The sequence below is a fragment of the Pteropus medius genome, unplaced genomic scaffold, assembly GCF_902729225.1.
Source record: "Pteropus medius unplaced genomic scaffold, Ma_sr-lr_union100, whole genome shotgun sequence".
In the NCBI taxonomy this organism is placed as follows: domain Eukaryota; kingdom Metazoa; phylum Chordata; class Mammalia; order Chiroptera; family Pteropodidae; genus Pteropus; species Pteropus medius.
In genome coordinates this window covers 2,152,758-2,166,990 of record NW_024348304.1, presented here as the reverse complement: position 1 = coordinate 2,166,990, position 14,233 = coordinate 2,152,758, and the positions used below count along the sequence as shown (strand labels likewise).

The following is a 14,233-nucleotide window of genomic DNA, read 5'->3' as shown; positions in this document are numbered from 1 at the left end:
CAGCGTCCCGGGAAGGTTAAACGGCAGAAATAATGCTAAGAATGCAGGGTTTTGGTTCCCAGATCACCAGATTTTCTAAAAACTATGATGTCCTCTGTTTTCCCCAAGTCCCTGGGCAAATCAAAAAAGGAAACATTTCCTTAAGATTTTATACAGTGCCGCAATTCAAATCCAAAGTATGGTGGGGACATATTGAGTGGCATGGGCAAAGTCTAATTCTCAATAACTAGCTGCTAGCATGGGTTAGTCTGAAAGTAAGAATTTCGCTGATATTCATTTTAAACGAGACTATTTATATCTAAGGGCTGGGTACGTATAGCAGACTATGCGAGTGCCAAATTTACTCGTAAGTTCTTAAACTCTTTAAAACAGTAATACATAGTATAGATTAGGTCGATGAGACTAGGTAAGGGCATTTCTTTTCCCACCGTACTCACCGAGTGACTGCAGTATGCAGTCCCGCCACATTTCACCTGCCTGGAGAACACGTGCTGCACTGATAAGGGCGAGCAAGGAAAACTACCGAAAGGAAGTTCAGCTCCAAAAATTGGCTGAGTTGGGGGTAGCGTGATTTTTAATGTTCCCAAGGCTGAGATCGAGTGTTTGAATTTACAAAACAACAAAAATAACAGAAATACATGTAAAAATATTCACCCAGCCTCTCCATCTCACGAGAACTAAACCTGACTTATCTTTTACTGTTTCGTTATTTTATACCATATCCATCACAAATTCAAGGATAATATTTACACCTCATGCTCTTGCAATTTTGCCCCTTTAATTACTACTGGGTTTTTTTCCAGTCTTCCCAAGGGCTTTTTAAAAGTGTCTGACACCTGCCTGTTGCTTTTGGCTATTACAATTCAAATCAAGTTTTTATAAGTTCTAAAATGTCTAGGGAAGGCAAGTTAACCCAAGTGTTAACTATGGTTAAATGTTATGGAATATGCTCATAAAAACCCAAACTCACATGAGATAGAATTACATATGTGTAATGTGAGTAAAGGATCTTGAAAGTTAATAAAAAGAACAGCACCGGCACACACAGAAGGCGATTTTGGGAAAGCACTTCAAAAGAGTCTGCAAACAGGCATTAAGGACTAGGCAAGAAATGCCTCCGGCAAGTAAAAACCCTAAAAAGCAAGAGGGCTGGCAGGGAACGGAAGAGAATTCAAGCTGTTCCTCCCCACAAGTATAATACAAACCTTCCCACAAGTCATTCACTCAGAAAAAAAGACATTTCTTCCGAACCGACAGCGTGGGCACCATGCTGACTACGACTAGGCTGGCGCTAAAGTGTACGCGTACACAGCTCACGAAGAGCCCTCAGTATGTTATCGGGGACCACTCTCGTCACTCGATCTCCTTTACCGACCACCTCACAGAATCTTAAACACTGGCTCTCAACTTCCATACTTTCTTCTCTAGAAATGACCATTCTCTCGAGCTACAAATCCATATTAACAAAAGCCTTTTGGGCCTAGCTGCCATACTGTTCTAGGGCATTTCAAACTCCACACACCTAAATCTCAGTGTAGTATCTGCTCTCCCACCTCCAACCAGCTTCTCCTCCTCACCTTCTAACACTTCCCAGAATTAAGGTATTTCTCCCTACCAGTCACTGAAAGTAAAAATTTTAGGTCTATGGCCATGCTACCCTGAACAGGCCCGATCCCGTCTGACTCGGAAGCTAAGCAGGGTTGGGCCTGGTTAGTACTTGAATGGGAGACCACCTAGGAAGACCAGGTGCTGTAGGCGTAAAAAATAAGGGATTGTAAGCTGACAAGGTCCTTGCAATCTATGAGGTCAATCAAGGGTTGCCTTACCTAAAAATAAAGAAAAAGATTCTCAATGTTACGCATTTCATTATATCATGTGTTTAATCATGTGTCTCTCTCTAAATTATGAGGAGCCCATCAAATGCATCTTTGCTTACCAGGTGCAGTGCCTGACACACAGAGGGCTTAATAGATAATTGTGAGTTATTTTTGCAATTGTAAAACATTTACAAATGTTTTTTAAAGTGTTACAGACAGAAAATTATAATATTTAATTCAACTCTAATTAGGTTCTATTAAAGAGATTTAAGGAAAAAAAATAATCTCAGCTGGAATCATTAATACAAATTAAACCGACCCGATAATAAAATCTTCTCTATTAAATAAACTTCCTTGAAGTCTAAGAGTGTTCTTCTCTCTCTAGAGCTCTGTAGGTCTTCTCAGCTTCCAAATGCTAACGGTTCTGTTATCAGAGTTTATATTACTGTCATTTTTGCTTTTAGCCAAATATTACAGAATATTTTCATGTCAAGACATCTTTTTTATACAGCAAGCCCAACTCAAAAAAGAATGTATTAACACGCAATTTTAATGTAAGATGCGTCAACTTTAACATGTCAGTTGGTACAGTGTACAAATAATGCCAACTTTAAATAAATCCAATCTAACTCTTACATAACTTTGTGATACTGACAATGGCACATGACTATGCTACTTGTCCTAAGAATAATAGATTACTATTAGTTATCATCTAATAGCCATTCAAACAGTGATACGACAAAGTATAAGTCTTTGTTTAGTATTGATGCAAATAACTGCCAATTTAAATGTATGGGGCACATAAGACAACGTTATTTAGAAAAGGCGAGGAAACTCTTACAGTTAAAAAATAAAAACCCTAAAGGAAATTAAAAGAAACTCCAAAGGTCTCAAACTCTAGATGAGCCCACGTGGCAATGAAGAGTTAAGGTCCACAAAAGGCATGAAGCTCGACACAGTTCCTGGTGAGACTGTAAATTAGAAGCTGTACCCAAGGTGGAAGAAAAAATAACCAAAACCCTAAAAGAAAGTATTCTTTGTAAAGTTGGGGTTTGGGTCCGGGGCCAGAACCAACACACACGCATATAAGCTTCAGCTGAGAATGGCTGTGACGCGGACAAGCTGAAGGCAGCCCCAGATCCGGGCTCCCCAGCCAGCCTCCCTTGGGGCTGTTCTCGGTAACGTGCCACGATTGCCATGAACAGGAGGGTGAAGAAGAGGAAAGATGGTCTCTTCCGAGGTCTCCTCCAACGTGCTCACCCCGGGAGTCTGCGACCTCCCCCGGGCCTCCTCCCTCCCTGCGTCCCACTCACCCTGGACTGTGCAGCGCACAACTGAGCTGGCCTCTCTAACTTCAGTGACAATCACTGAATGTCTGCAATGTGCCTGGGACTGGGATACTGACTTTAAAACTTTTATTTAATAGACTCTTTGGGGTAAAAGCTTAAGATTTACAGAAGAACGGAACAGACAGTACAAAAAGTTCCCATGTACCCGCCCCTGCCTCCCACCGCACGCTGTTTCCCGTATTATTAATATCACATATCAGCGTGGCACATTCGATACAATTAATAAACCGATACGGATGCGTTATTATTAACTAAACTCCAGAGTTTATTCAGGTTTCCTTACTTTTTACCCTAATGTCCTTTTGCTGTTCCGGGATCTCGTCCAAGAAACCCGAACACTGTATTTAGCTGTCATGTCTCCTTGGGTCCCTCCTGGCTGTGAGTTTCTCAGACTTTCCTTGTTTTTGATGACCTCGACAGTTTCAGGAGTACTGCTTCAGGTATTTTATAGATTGTCTTTCAATTCGGGCTTGCCTGATATTTTTCTCAGGTTAGACACAAATGATGAGTATTTGAGAGGAAGACAACAGAGGTGCCACTCCTGTCACATCCTAAAGGACAATCACCGTGACTAACTGTGGAAGCTGTTAACCTCATCAACCGTTTGCTGGGTTTCTCCCGCGTAAGCAGCTCCTCCCCTCCCGTCTCCACAAGGAACTCATCTGACCGCAGCCATAACTACACACAGCCCGCACCCAGGGAGAGGAGTAGTTCTGCCCTCCGAAGCTTTTTCACTAACCTTTTTAACATCATCCCCTCAAAAAGCCTATACAGGTGAAAAAAACTGAGACTAAGAGAACTTGTTTAAGGTCACAGAGCTCAAATGTCCTAGGGTTAGGAATCAAACCAAAGCCATCGGAACCTTCGCTTAGAGCCCCTGTCATTGAAACACACTCAATCTCAAGGGCACAAGTCATACACTAATAGGTAAATTTCAAGCTCCACATTAATCAACCACTAGTCTTTTCCCATGCACTTCTATTTCATTCTTTAGGTTCCTGTTTCTTTAGCAGTGATTACGCTTTCTTATTAACTCAACTGACTTCCACTCCAAAGCCATGGTATTTTTCTGTTTTCTCCGTCCTAGTGAAACAAAATTATTTTTAAACTGGGTCCCAGAGACATCTATCTTTCCACTTCCCTGAACCTGCCTGAAGTACCTCCTCCAGTAACTTGGGTGTAATTAATGAAAAAAAGCACAGGACACTAATTAAAAAAAAAAAAGAAATAAGGAAAATGAAGATCATGTAATACAAGTAGTTCAGAGCTCAGGCTCTAGAGTCAAAGTCCTGAGATGAAATTTCAGTTCTATCACCACCGCTGTGACCCTGCAAAAGTCACTTCATTTTCTTAAGCATCACTATCCTTATTTATAACCCAAGAAACCAACCTTAAAGCATTCGGGATATAAAAGAGGTTATCTATGCAGTTTTCCATGCATATCTGCAAAATGAAGGCTCTATGATTTATAGCCTAACCTACATAATTTTAAAACCAAAAGCTTAAAGATGAATTTGGAGCTTACCAAGTTCAGATTATCTTGTACCTTTGATAACAGAATGATAGGGGCTCTAGTTCAATTAAGAAGAGTAATTACTTTAAATTGTGTACTGCTTTAAAGAAAATACAGGTTTCCCCAAAAATGGGATGCAGTTTGTACAATTCTTCCTTGAGACAGGTATCAAAAAAAAGTCCCCCCAAAGTCAAGGATACACAAGCCATTACACTCCTGTACTTACCAAGACAGCTAATAACGGACTTGCTGAAAATCCCTGTCAGAGGCCCAACCACCCTTCTTTCAGAATCAGTAACAGTTGTTCATAAAGTACAGCAGCCCAGTCTACTGGGGTAATTAATCTACCATAGCACTCCAGACAAAAGCAAGAGAGAAGCAGAGAGGAAATTTCAACTGGAAAATATTTTGACGTAATTGACCCAGATGACAAACTAAACTTAAGCGTATGTCAAGTGCTACAGTCTGCACAAAAACACACACAGATGCCAAAGGATACTGAGAGCCCACGCAAGCCAAGGTGAAGTTATAACTCTAAGTAGACTGTATTTCTTTTAATCACTGTTTAGAAAAGATGCACAGAGGAAGCTAACGAGATTCTTCATAAACTCAAAGAAAGAAATGTTTAAAGTTTTTCAAGACTTCATCTTGGGAATGAAAGGTAATTACCCGTGAGAAGTGCGAGAGAGGAGGATCTCCTTTCAATATATCTAAAATACTTGTGTGTCCTAACAGGCTAGAAAATTCCTGTGTCTCTCTACTTCTTTCTGACCACTTTCAAAATATGTAAGACTTTATTTCAAAAAGCTCAAACTTATTTATAACACTGAAAATCCTTAGAAAACAAACATATGTGTTGGGACCAAAAGGCAACTTTTTCTTCACAGAAAGATAAAACTAGAAAGAATATGAATTTCCCATTTCTTTGACTTCATCTCCTCCTACGTAAGCTAAATGGCAAAGCTACTTTAAGTCTTCTCGCAAGCATTAATCAGACTAAGATGAAAGGACCGATGAAAATGCAAAGAAAAGCAAATTATTTTTTCATGTTCCCAGCTTTTGAAAAATTTTAAACACAGGAAAGTTGGAAGAATAGTAAAATGAACACCCATTGTTCATTAAGAAAATCCTCCACCCGAATTCAAAAATACTGCGAAACTACACTAAATTTTACACTAAAAAAAAAAAAAACCCACATTAAATAAAAATTAGTAAGAGACATAATAATCTCTAAGCAAGTATAAACTCAATGTAAGAAAATTTCTTAACATCACTTTTGTGTGCATGACCTAAAAGAGTTGAAAACTTAATTAAAAACTCAAATAAGTTAACACATGGTTAGTTATTTTACATGAGCAGTGTCCAAGATAAACCTTTCAAAGAGTCTTTTTTAAAAAATCATTTTCTCACAGTGAAAAGACAAAAGTGAAACTTTCTAAAGTTATAAAGGTTTCATATTCAAAATGGTAATAAATATATTTCTAAGTAATCCGAGGACAGGCCAGAAAGCAGTCCTGGTAGCATCTGGAACTACTGTCTTAGATCACAAAAGAGCAAGGTGCTAGGTTGTAGGAAAATATATGTGCTCTTCCCTGAGATCCAAATGTGAATGACTGCGAGCTAAGTCCTTATGAAAGACAGTTCAGACTTCCGGTAGACAGAAGAAATTCAAAGACTCTCATATGCAATTGCGGAGTTACACAATGAGGTAGCATAGAAAAATGGGGTAAAAAGAGTGAAAAATACCAGTAAAATAGCCATGTTACCACGCAGCAAAGAGAGATCAAGATGTCTCTGGAAATTTCCAAATTGTTCCATTACTCCAATCTTTAAAACTGTGGTTGTGATTCAACATAACTGATCATAGCAAGCATGCCCCCCCTCTCAAAATCTTTACTATCCAACATCTCCCACAAGATAATCAAAAATGCACAAACAGAAGTGACTGAAGACACTGATGCCTAAAAAGTAAACATCTAATACCACTCCATGAACATTTTAAGTAAAAAATTGCCTCTGCTCTGAAATGTTTTATGCTTTCAAACTGCCAAGGATTTCAATGCTCTAAGATAGAAAATGTATTTTGTTAGTAAAAAAAAAGTCTGTGGTAATGTCAAAACAGATAGATAATTGCATCTGTCTGTGGTAATGTCAAAACAGATAGATAATTGCATCTGAAATGATTTTGATATTTAACATATTTAAATCTATATTTTTGTGGTAAGGTCCACAGAAATGGATTTAAGGTTTTATGTATGTGAACTTAGTAACTAGATATATAATCATGTTCCATAAAAATAACAAAATTAATATCTGGTCCTAAGGTAAATAAATGTAAAACTACATATCAATTAAGATTATCCCAAGTAATAAGGCAGGGTAGTGGACAAATAAAATCTGTGTGCTTCAGGATATAAACAATTGTACATATATTCTCTGGCTGAAAAAGAGTTTTTAAGGAATTTGGTTTTACTATAAAGTATCCGATTTCTTTGAAAGTTCTATGTATGTAAATACTAAATTCACAATCATATTTATAATTAAGTCTTGGTTAAGCAAAAGGGATGAGTACAATTTAAAAACATAGACTCTAAAGAAGACTGGTTTCTGTCAAGAAACTAAAGAAAGCAGTCTTTTACTCTCCACCCCGACTTGCTGATGACACACACTAAGTCACCTCTTGCTCATCTCTGCATGTCCTTTCACCATCAACCTCAAACAAAAATCAGCTTCTGCATAAGATGATTTTCACGGTCCCCTGAGTGCAGGAATCAGAGACCAGGTGCCCAGGGCGCTGAAAGGGAGGAGCAGTTGAAACGTGACACTGTACCTTTATGGCTAGGAAATTCAGCCCGCTCTCTGTGGCGAGAGCCTTGGCGATCATGGTTTTCGAGCAGCCAGGAGGCCCGTACAGAAGAACTCCTTTGGGTGGCTGAACACCCATTCGAGTGAAAGATTCGGGATGTTTCAAGGGCCATTCCACAGCCTGTTTCAATTTCAGTTTGATATTTTCCAGGCCTCCTATATCCGACCAGGATACCTGCAAAACAGAACATTTTCCAAATGTAAGTTTGCTCGGACAGAGGACTTAAAAAAAAAAAAAAATCCACAAACGAAGTGCAAGAGAGAGAGCAGAACCATTTATGAAATCAAGAAGATCCTAAAGAGAAATTCTGACAACATTAAGAAGTATATTAAGAGTATGCAAAATGTGAGCTACGTATCACAGAAATACTAAAAAAGACTAAGGAAATGTTTCTGCTTGCAAGTCTCATATAAATAATTGTTTAAATGACTGAACGCACTGTTAAGTCTGCCTTCTGTTCTAGGTGGCTTTAAAAATTAGGTTTCACCTGTCCAAAAATGGTTTGAATCAGCGATCCAGATATATAGATCTCATCTATATATCTCATTTCTCATATTTCTTTTTTAGCAAAATGACTTCCAAATATATTTCTGTACGTTCTTATGTAACATATCTTTTCTGTCTTTGGCATACTAATGAAGTATTCTCAAAATTCTGTTCCTTTTCCTCAACTAAGAAATACCCCCAAAAGATAGTTCTGATTACTTAACAAATACACATTAGGAACTGCGCACCAGATAATGTGCATAAGAAAGAGAAGAATGAGACATAAGTACAGACTTTAAAGAACAGCCGCGAGTGACAGGCACATATCACTCAGGACAATGGATCACCACAGGATACTTACTAAGCACAGTGAGGAAGAAACAGAGGGGGCCTTCCAGGGTCCCCAGGAACGGAAGGTCCTGCCAGCCGCAAGGCAGCCCCGACCCGTGGATGAGATCCAGAAATGTGAAAACAGGGAAAGAGTCAAGCAGAGGCCAAAATAATCACAGGAGGCTCAGAAGGAAGAATAAAGAGGATGAGAAGAAAAAAGATCTGAGAGAAATAAAAGAAGAAAAGCTGAAGCCACCTCGGGGAAGACTCTGAAGATTAGAGGAAGAAGTTCAAGAATCTCTTTGTTCACAGCAAGAAGTCACGGAAGGTTTAAAACTAGAAAGTGATACGACCTGACCATGCCTCAGGAAGGCTTCTCGGGCAAGGCTCACTACAGAGGAGAGCGCGGGGAGACCAGTTAAGGAGATATCACAAACATCCTTATAAATAAAAACGTGACCTTGAACTAGGGTGACCACATGCTGATGGTGAAAACACACCAGAGAGATTCTGCAGGCCTCCAGGTGAGGGTTTGAGGGTAGCGGGGGGAGAATTTTGTTGTTTTTGTCCACAGAACCAGAAGAATGCTATTTTATCAACCATAATCCCACGATTAATTTAGTTTTTTCCTAAACTGCTTTCTTGGGACTTATTTTAAGAAGTACGATTACTGGATTAAAAGGCATGGCATTTTTAGGTCTCTTGCGCTTAATGCCAGTTTGCAATCCCAACCTCTTCATCTAGTTTAATGCCGTGAGTGAGATGTATATGTTTCCCTGAGGCATCATCAGCTTTGTGTTTTATTTGACCTTTCTTTTTTTCTGATTTCACCAATTAACAAAATTAAAATTAAACCGGAGATCCGTGTAAATGAGCGTATGGCCCTAAGAAACATCCAGGTATCATCAACAGGTCAAAGTGACGTTTGCCACAGAAGGCGACTATTATTGGTAAAACCAGCTTGAGGGCAGACGTGCAGCAGAGCCGTCCACCCTGATGGGTAGTTCCTGTTTGTGTTTTCTGGTCTCTGAACTTTTCTTTGTCCTTTTATTCTGTAATTTAATTTTGAAATGTTTCAAACATATATAAAAGTTGAATGATCAGTACGGTAGGAACATATATACTCTTTGCCAAATTCACCCGTTTTTAACACTTGCCACATTGGCTTTACTGTGTGCTCCTGCTCCTCTCTACACACGCACACGGAGTGCAGACACAAAAACACACACTTTACCAATTTTTAAACTCTCTGTTGAAACTTTTTAAAGTAGACTGCAGATAGGACACACTTCTAAATATTTTAGCATACCTCTCAAAAACAAACAATCCGGAAAGAGGGTTTTAAGGAGGTAGAAAGATCAGAAAGTATAGAAAATTAAGAAGAAACGGCAGTGGATTTGGCAACAAGGTCACTGAATAAAGTGGCTCACTTAGACCAGTTTTGTTTGTGCGCCTGTCAGCAGTGGGACACACACACACACACACACACGCACACACGCTTTTCTCAGAGGTTAGTGCAGAGCTACACGCTTCGTAATCAATGACATTCAAATACATTCAATTCTATGCCTATGAACGGCTAGGGAGGATGTTTTTCCCAGGTTCATGCGAACCTAAATAACCTGGCGATATAACCTGGAACTCTTCAATATGATGACACCTTATACATACGAGTGTGTTTTGTTGTTAATTAGTCCTTTAAAAAGTTTTTTAAAAGCGCTTAACATCAGATTGTAAACCTCTGAAGCACCTGCATGAGACACACGGAAGCCACCCAAACAAACGCGAAGGAAACCGTGTCCTGAACGACGGTCTCGTCAGGGAGCGGCGGCGACCCGTCGGCCGGGCCGGGCGCTGGAGAGCGCTTGCTCCAGGAGACGCGAAGACGCTCTCACCAGACGCTGACGGCTCGCCGGCCATGGCGAGGCCCAAACCCCGCGGCCACCGCCTGGGCCTCGGTCTGCTGAGGAGTCAGCCGGCCGCTGCGCGCTGAAGGCCGCAGGGGCCAGCAGGGAGGGGAGGCCGTCCCGCCCGCTGCCCGCCTCCTGAGCTGCCCGCAGGTCCTGCCGTCACTGGCCACCACACTCCCTCCCCATCCTCCCGAGCACCCTCGCTTCATGTTGTTTCTGTCGGATGTGGTACCACGGCCCTCCCCTCTCACCACTGCACTCCCTGAAGGATGCTGAATACCCCTCCGCTCCCGCTGCGTTGCCATTTTCCACTTTCTGTTTTTGGTAGTTAACTATTTTCCCAAACAGTGGCAGGAGAGAAGAGTTAAAAGAATCAAGACAAACCGTGTAAGACGGGTGGGCAAGCAGGAAGCTGAGGGAGTTCCGTCAGGTCTCCCGCCTCTTGGGAGAACACGAGACAAGGTCGCTGCAGAGACACTCGTCACACAACAAACACTGACGACAGGCCCACGCTGGCCCACGCCACGCTGGCTCCTGGGCCTAAACGGTTCCTGTCCATACCGAGCTCCTGACCCGATGGAATACTTCCTCAGAAAGGCATATTTCCATAACTAGGCGATTACTACATAGCATGGCATGTGCCAAAAGGGTGGTCACAGGGTTTGCACGGACGGTCAGAGAGAGCTTTTCAGAAGTCACACGTGAGGTGGGATCACTGAACACAGAAGAATCAGCCATTTGAAAGGTATAGAGCACGCCATGGAGAGGAGAGAAGGAAAAAAGCGTTCTAGAACCAAAAGTAATTCAGCGCAGCTAGAGTTCAGGGGGCCAGGAGGGAGGCGGAGACAGCGGGGGTCAGCGACACGGGGAGGGGTCAGACCTGGGAGACTCACAGAGCATCGCGCTTAGAATTTATCCTGAGAGCAATGGAGAGCAACCTGACCAGGGAAACAGTACAGGCGGACGTGTGGAGGACCACTCTGGCTCCCGGGTGGAGTGCGGATTAGAACCGGGGGAGTGGGGGCTCGGCTCCCACAGGAATGAGGGTAGGAGATGGCAGTTATCTGCACCAAAGTAGCAGCCGTGGGGCAACAGAGGAAAAAAAGATAAGACCTCTTTTAAATGACATTAAAACTCTGATTAAACTATATTAAATAAGGCAAATAAAAGAGCCTCGATAATGAGTTCGATCTGAAGAGGTGGTAAAAAAGAAAATGGAATCAAGGCTCACAGCCAGCATTCAGACTTTGGGCAGCTGTGTAATCGAGTTGCCTCAAGAGGAAAAAAAAGAACATGTTTGGAAATTAAAGAATTCGTTTCCAATTATTTCACTGTGGTTGGAATTTATGAGTGAAATAAATCCAATAAACCTTAAGAAATGTCTTCTGTGTGCTGGACTTGTCTTAGGGACTGGAGGGACACAAAGATGAGTGAGACGATGGCCTCAAAATTTTGTAATCTACACAGGAATGAGAAAAGCATCTTGAAAGACACACAGATTAATACAAAAACTACTGAAGAAATAGAGCTTTACAGTTCTCAAACATGTGAGATGGTGAGGGCAGAGATGTGGAAATTGGTGCACGTATGCAAGACTTATATTAAGGTGTTAGACTGAAAATAACAGCAATTCCCACTCACAGTTACAAAGATAACGGACATATAGTAAGTAAAGCCTGTAAGAAATTATGAAGGATGATCCAAGAATTATGTTTTCCCAACACCTAAAAGTAACTATTGTTAACATTTTGGTGTAGTACCTTCTAGTCCTTCAAATACACACGTGTGTGTGAGTGTGTTTGAGATCATAATGTATTCACGATGTTATATTCTGCTTTTTTAAACATACATTTTTTGATATATATCTTCCAGTTACTATATGACTTTGGGCAATTCATCTCTCTCAGCTTCTTTCTCATCTGTATGTAATACGGAGATAATGGAACCTCTGCTCTCAGGATTATTTTAAGAATTAAATAGTATACTATATATTAAATCAACTGCACTTTGTCTGGCACACAGTTAACTATTTAATACTAGGTATTATGTTATTTGAAGCTCTGAAAGATTATTATAATAGTTATATTCTGAAAAACTAGCGACATAAGACAAAGATCAAGCCATTACATTTCATTTGTAGTTTCAGGAGCAGTATTTATCTACCATAACTTTTCTATGCTTTTACTTTTTGTCTAATCACATTTCTTACTAAACTAAAAGCAAACCAGTTTTGCATTTTAATTTAGCACTTGAATGCCAAATAAATGTCCTTCTACAGCTAAGATGTCAATTCAAAACTGGATACGAGTCGGCCTAAAGAGCTCGCAATTGCTTGGGAGTCTCGAAGCACAGAGAGTCATGGGAAAAGTTGGTCTGTAAGAGGAGAATAAACACCAGCATGAAATCAAAAAACCCTACAACTACAACAGGAATTCAAAAACCAGTTGGTTCACCATTCCGGCTTCAGTCAGTGTTTCATCTTTCAACACCTCTCATCTTTCAACAAATACTATTTTATACTCTTATAATAAGTTTTTAAAAAATTCTACAACTCTCTTTTTAATAAGTTACACTATATCATAACTGCCAGAAAATTATTCGTACAATCTCACCTAAATCACTCCGATAATAGTTGGGTCCTTTCTTTCTTATTCTGTCCTAATGAAAACAGTGAACAGCTGCTCACATATGGCTTTATAACTCTTTGATTAGTAATAAAGTTAGAAGTGAAGGAACAGCTGTCAAACAAGCACTGACAGCAGTGAGATAAAGCTCCCAAGGGAAATCCCCCCCAGCCCCACCACTAACATCTTACAGGACTTTCTGGACAAGCATCCAATAATATAAAGCAAACAAATAAAAAACAAATAAAATCAACCAAACTACACATCCATAGGATCCAAAAGACCTGATGATCAGATTTAAAAAAAAAAAAAAAAACTTTTATGGAAAAGTTCCAAGGGGACACAATAAAAATGAATGAACAGGACTGCAGACATGGGGAGAAGAGCCATGAGAGAGGAATTCGGCAGCTCCAGAGGCACTGACTGTCTATCCACCCGTGAGTCAGGACCCTCTTGTTTGCTAGGTGCCAAGTGTTACACTGCCAGGGACAAAAGTTCTTTTGAAAGTGTTATTTTCATAGAAAATACTGTGACAAAGAGTACTTTTCATTTTGTTCTCTCATGCTAACAAGTCCCAACATAAGGACAAGAAGCCGAGCGGTAGCAAGTGGGTTGGCACCTGTTCCAAATTCTCCGCTGGGTCATACACTAGCTTTCTAAATAAATGTTTGACATTTATTTTGAAATCACAAACACGCCAACTTACTAAAATACTATATAATGCAGAAAGAAATAAGTTGAGAAAACCCAAACTCCAAGATCCAAACTGGAAATCAATAGACTTCCAGATATGATTCTTTAATGGAGATAAAGCAAAATTAGGAAGCAGTAAGTGTTCAAAATGTGTTCTCAGATCTAAGTGAAAATAAGCGAAAGCCTTTTGCTTTATATAGTGAAAAGACAATGAATATTCTCCTCCATACTTTAAAAATATTCTATAGAGGGTTTATTTTTTCTTTTTTAAAGTCAAAGTTCCAGTTCTACTATGGCACCATAAACCATCTACAGCCTGTATCTCCCCTCCCCCCACCTCCCCCTATAAATTAAAAATAATAACGTCAAACAAAATACAAATCCCACTACATGAGGACTCTGAAAAGAAAAGCAGGTGGACCGTGAGGCAGGTAAAAACACGGAGCAGTGCCCTGTCCAGGGGTGGGAGGCTGAGTATCCTAAGTGTTTATCCTCTGTCCTTGCTCTCGACTCAGCTTTTCCTGTTTCGCTCCCACTCTACACAATCCAGCTTAGGCTCTCACATCAGGCAATGAAGGACAATGATCCTTGAGAGAAAGGAAACCAACGAGGTGAACCCTGTGATTGTGCCCCACTAACAGCCTG

At 40.4% G+C, this 14,233-nt stretch overlaps 1 protein-coding gene and 1 pseudogene across 1 annotated transcript in view; one reads left to right on the top strand and one right to left on the bottom strand.

Annotated features, from left to right (window-relative positions):
* AFG2A (AAA ATPase AFG2A) overlaps positions 1–14,233 on the bottom strand; it is a 232,585-nt gene that overhangs the window by 148,601 nt on the left and 69,751 nt on the right. Inside the window, exon 12 of the mRNA XM_039879553.1 lies at positions 7,510–7,719. Coding sequence (XP_039735487.1) covers positions 7,510–7,719 — 210 coding nt within the window. The remainder of the gene's footprint in view (positions 1–7,509; positions 7,720–14,233) is intronic.
* On the top strand, positions 1,641–1,758 carry LOC120616292 (uncharacterized; annotated as a pseudogene).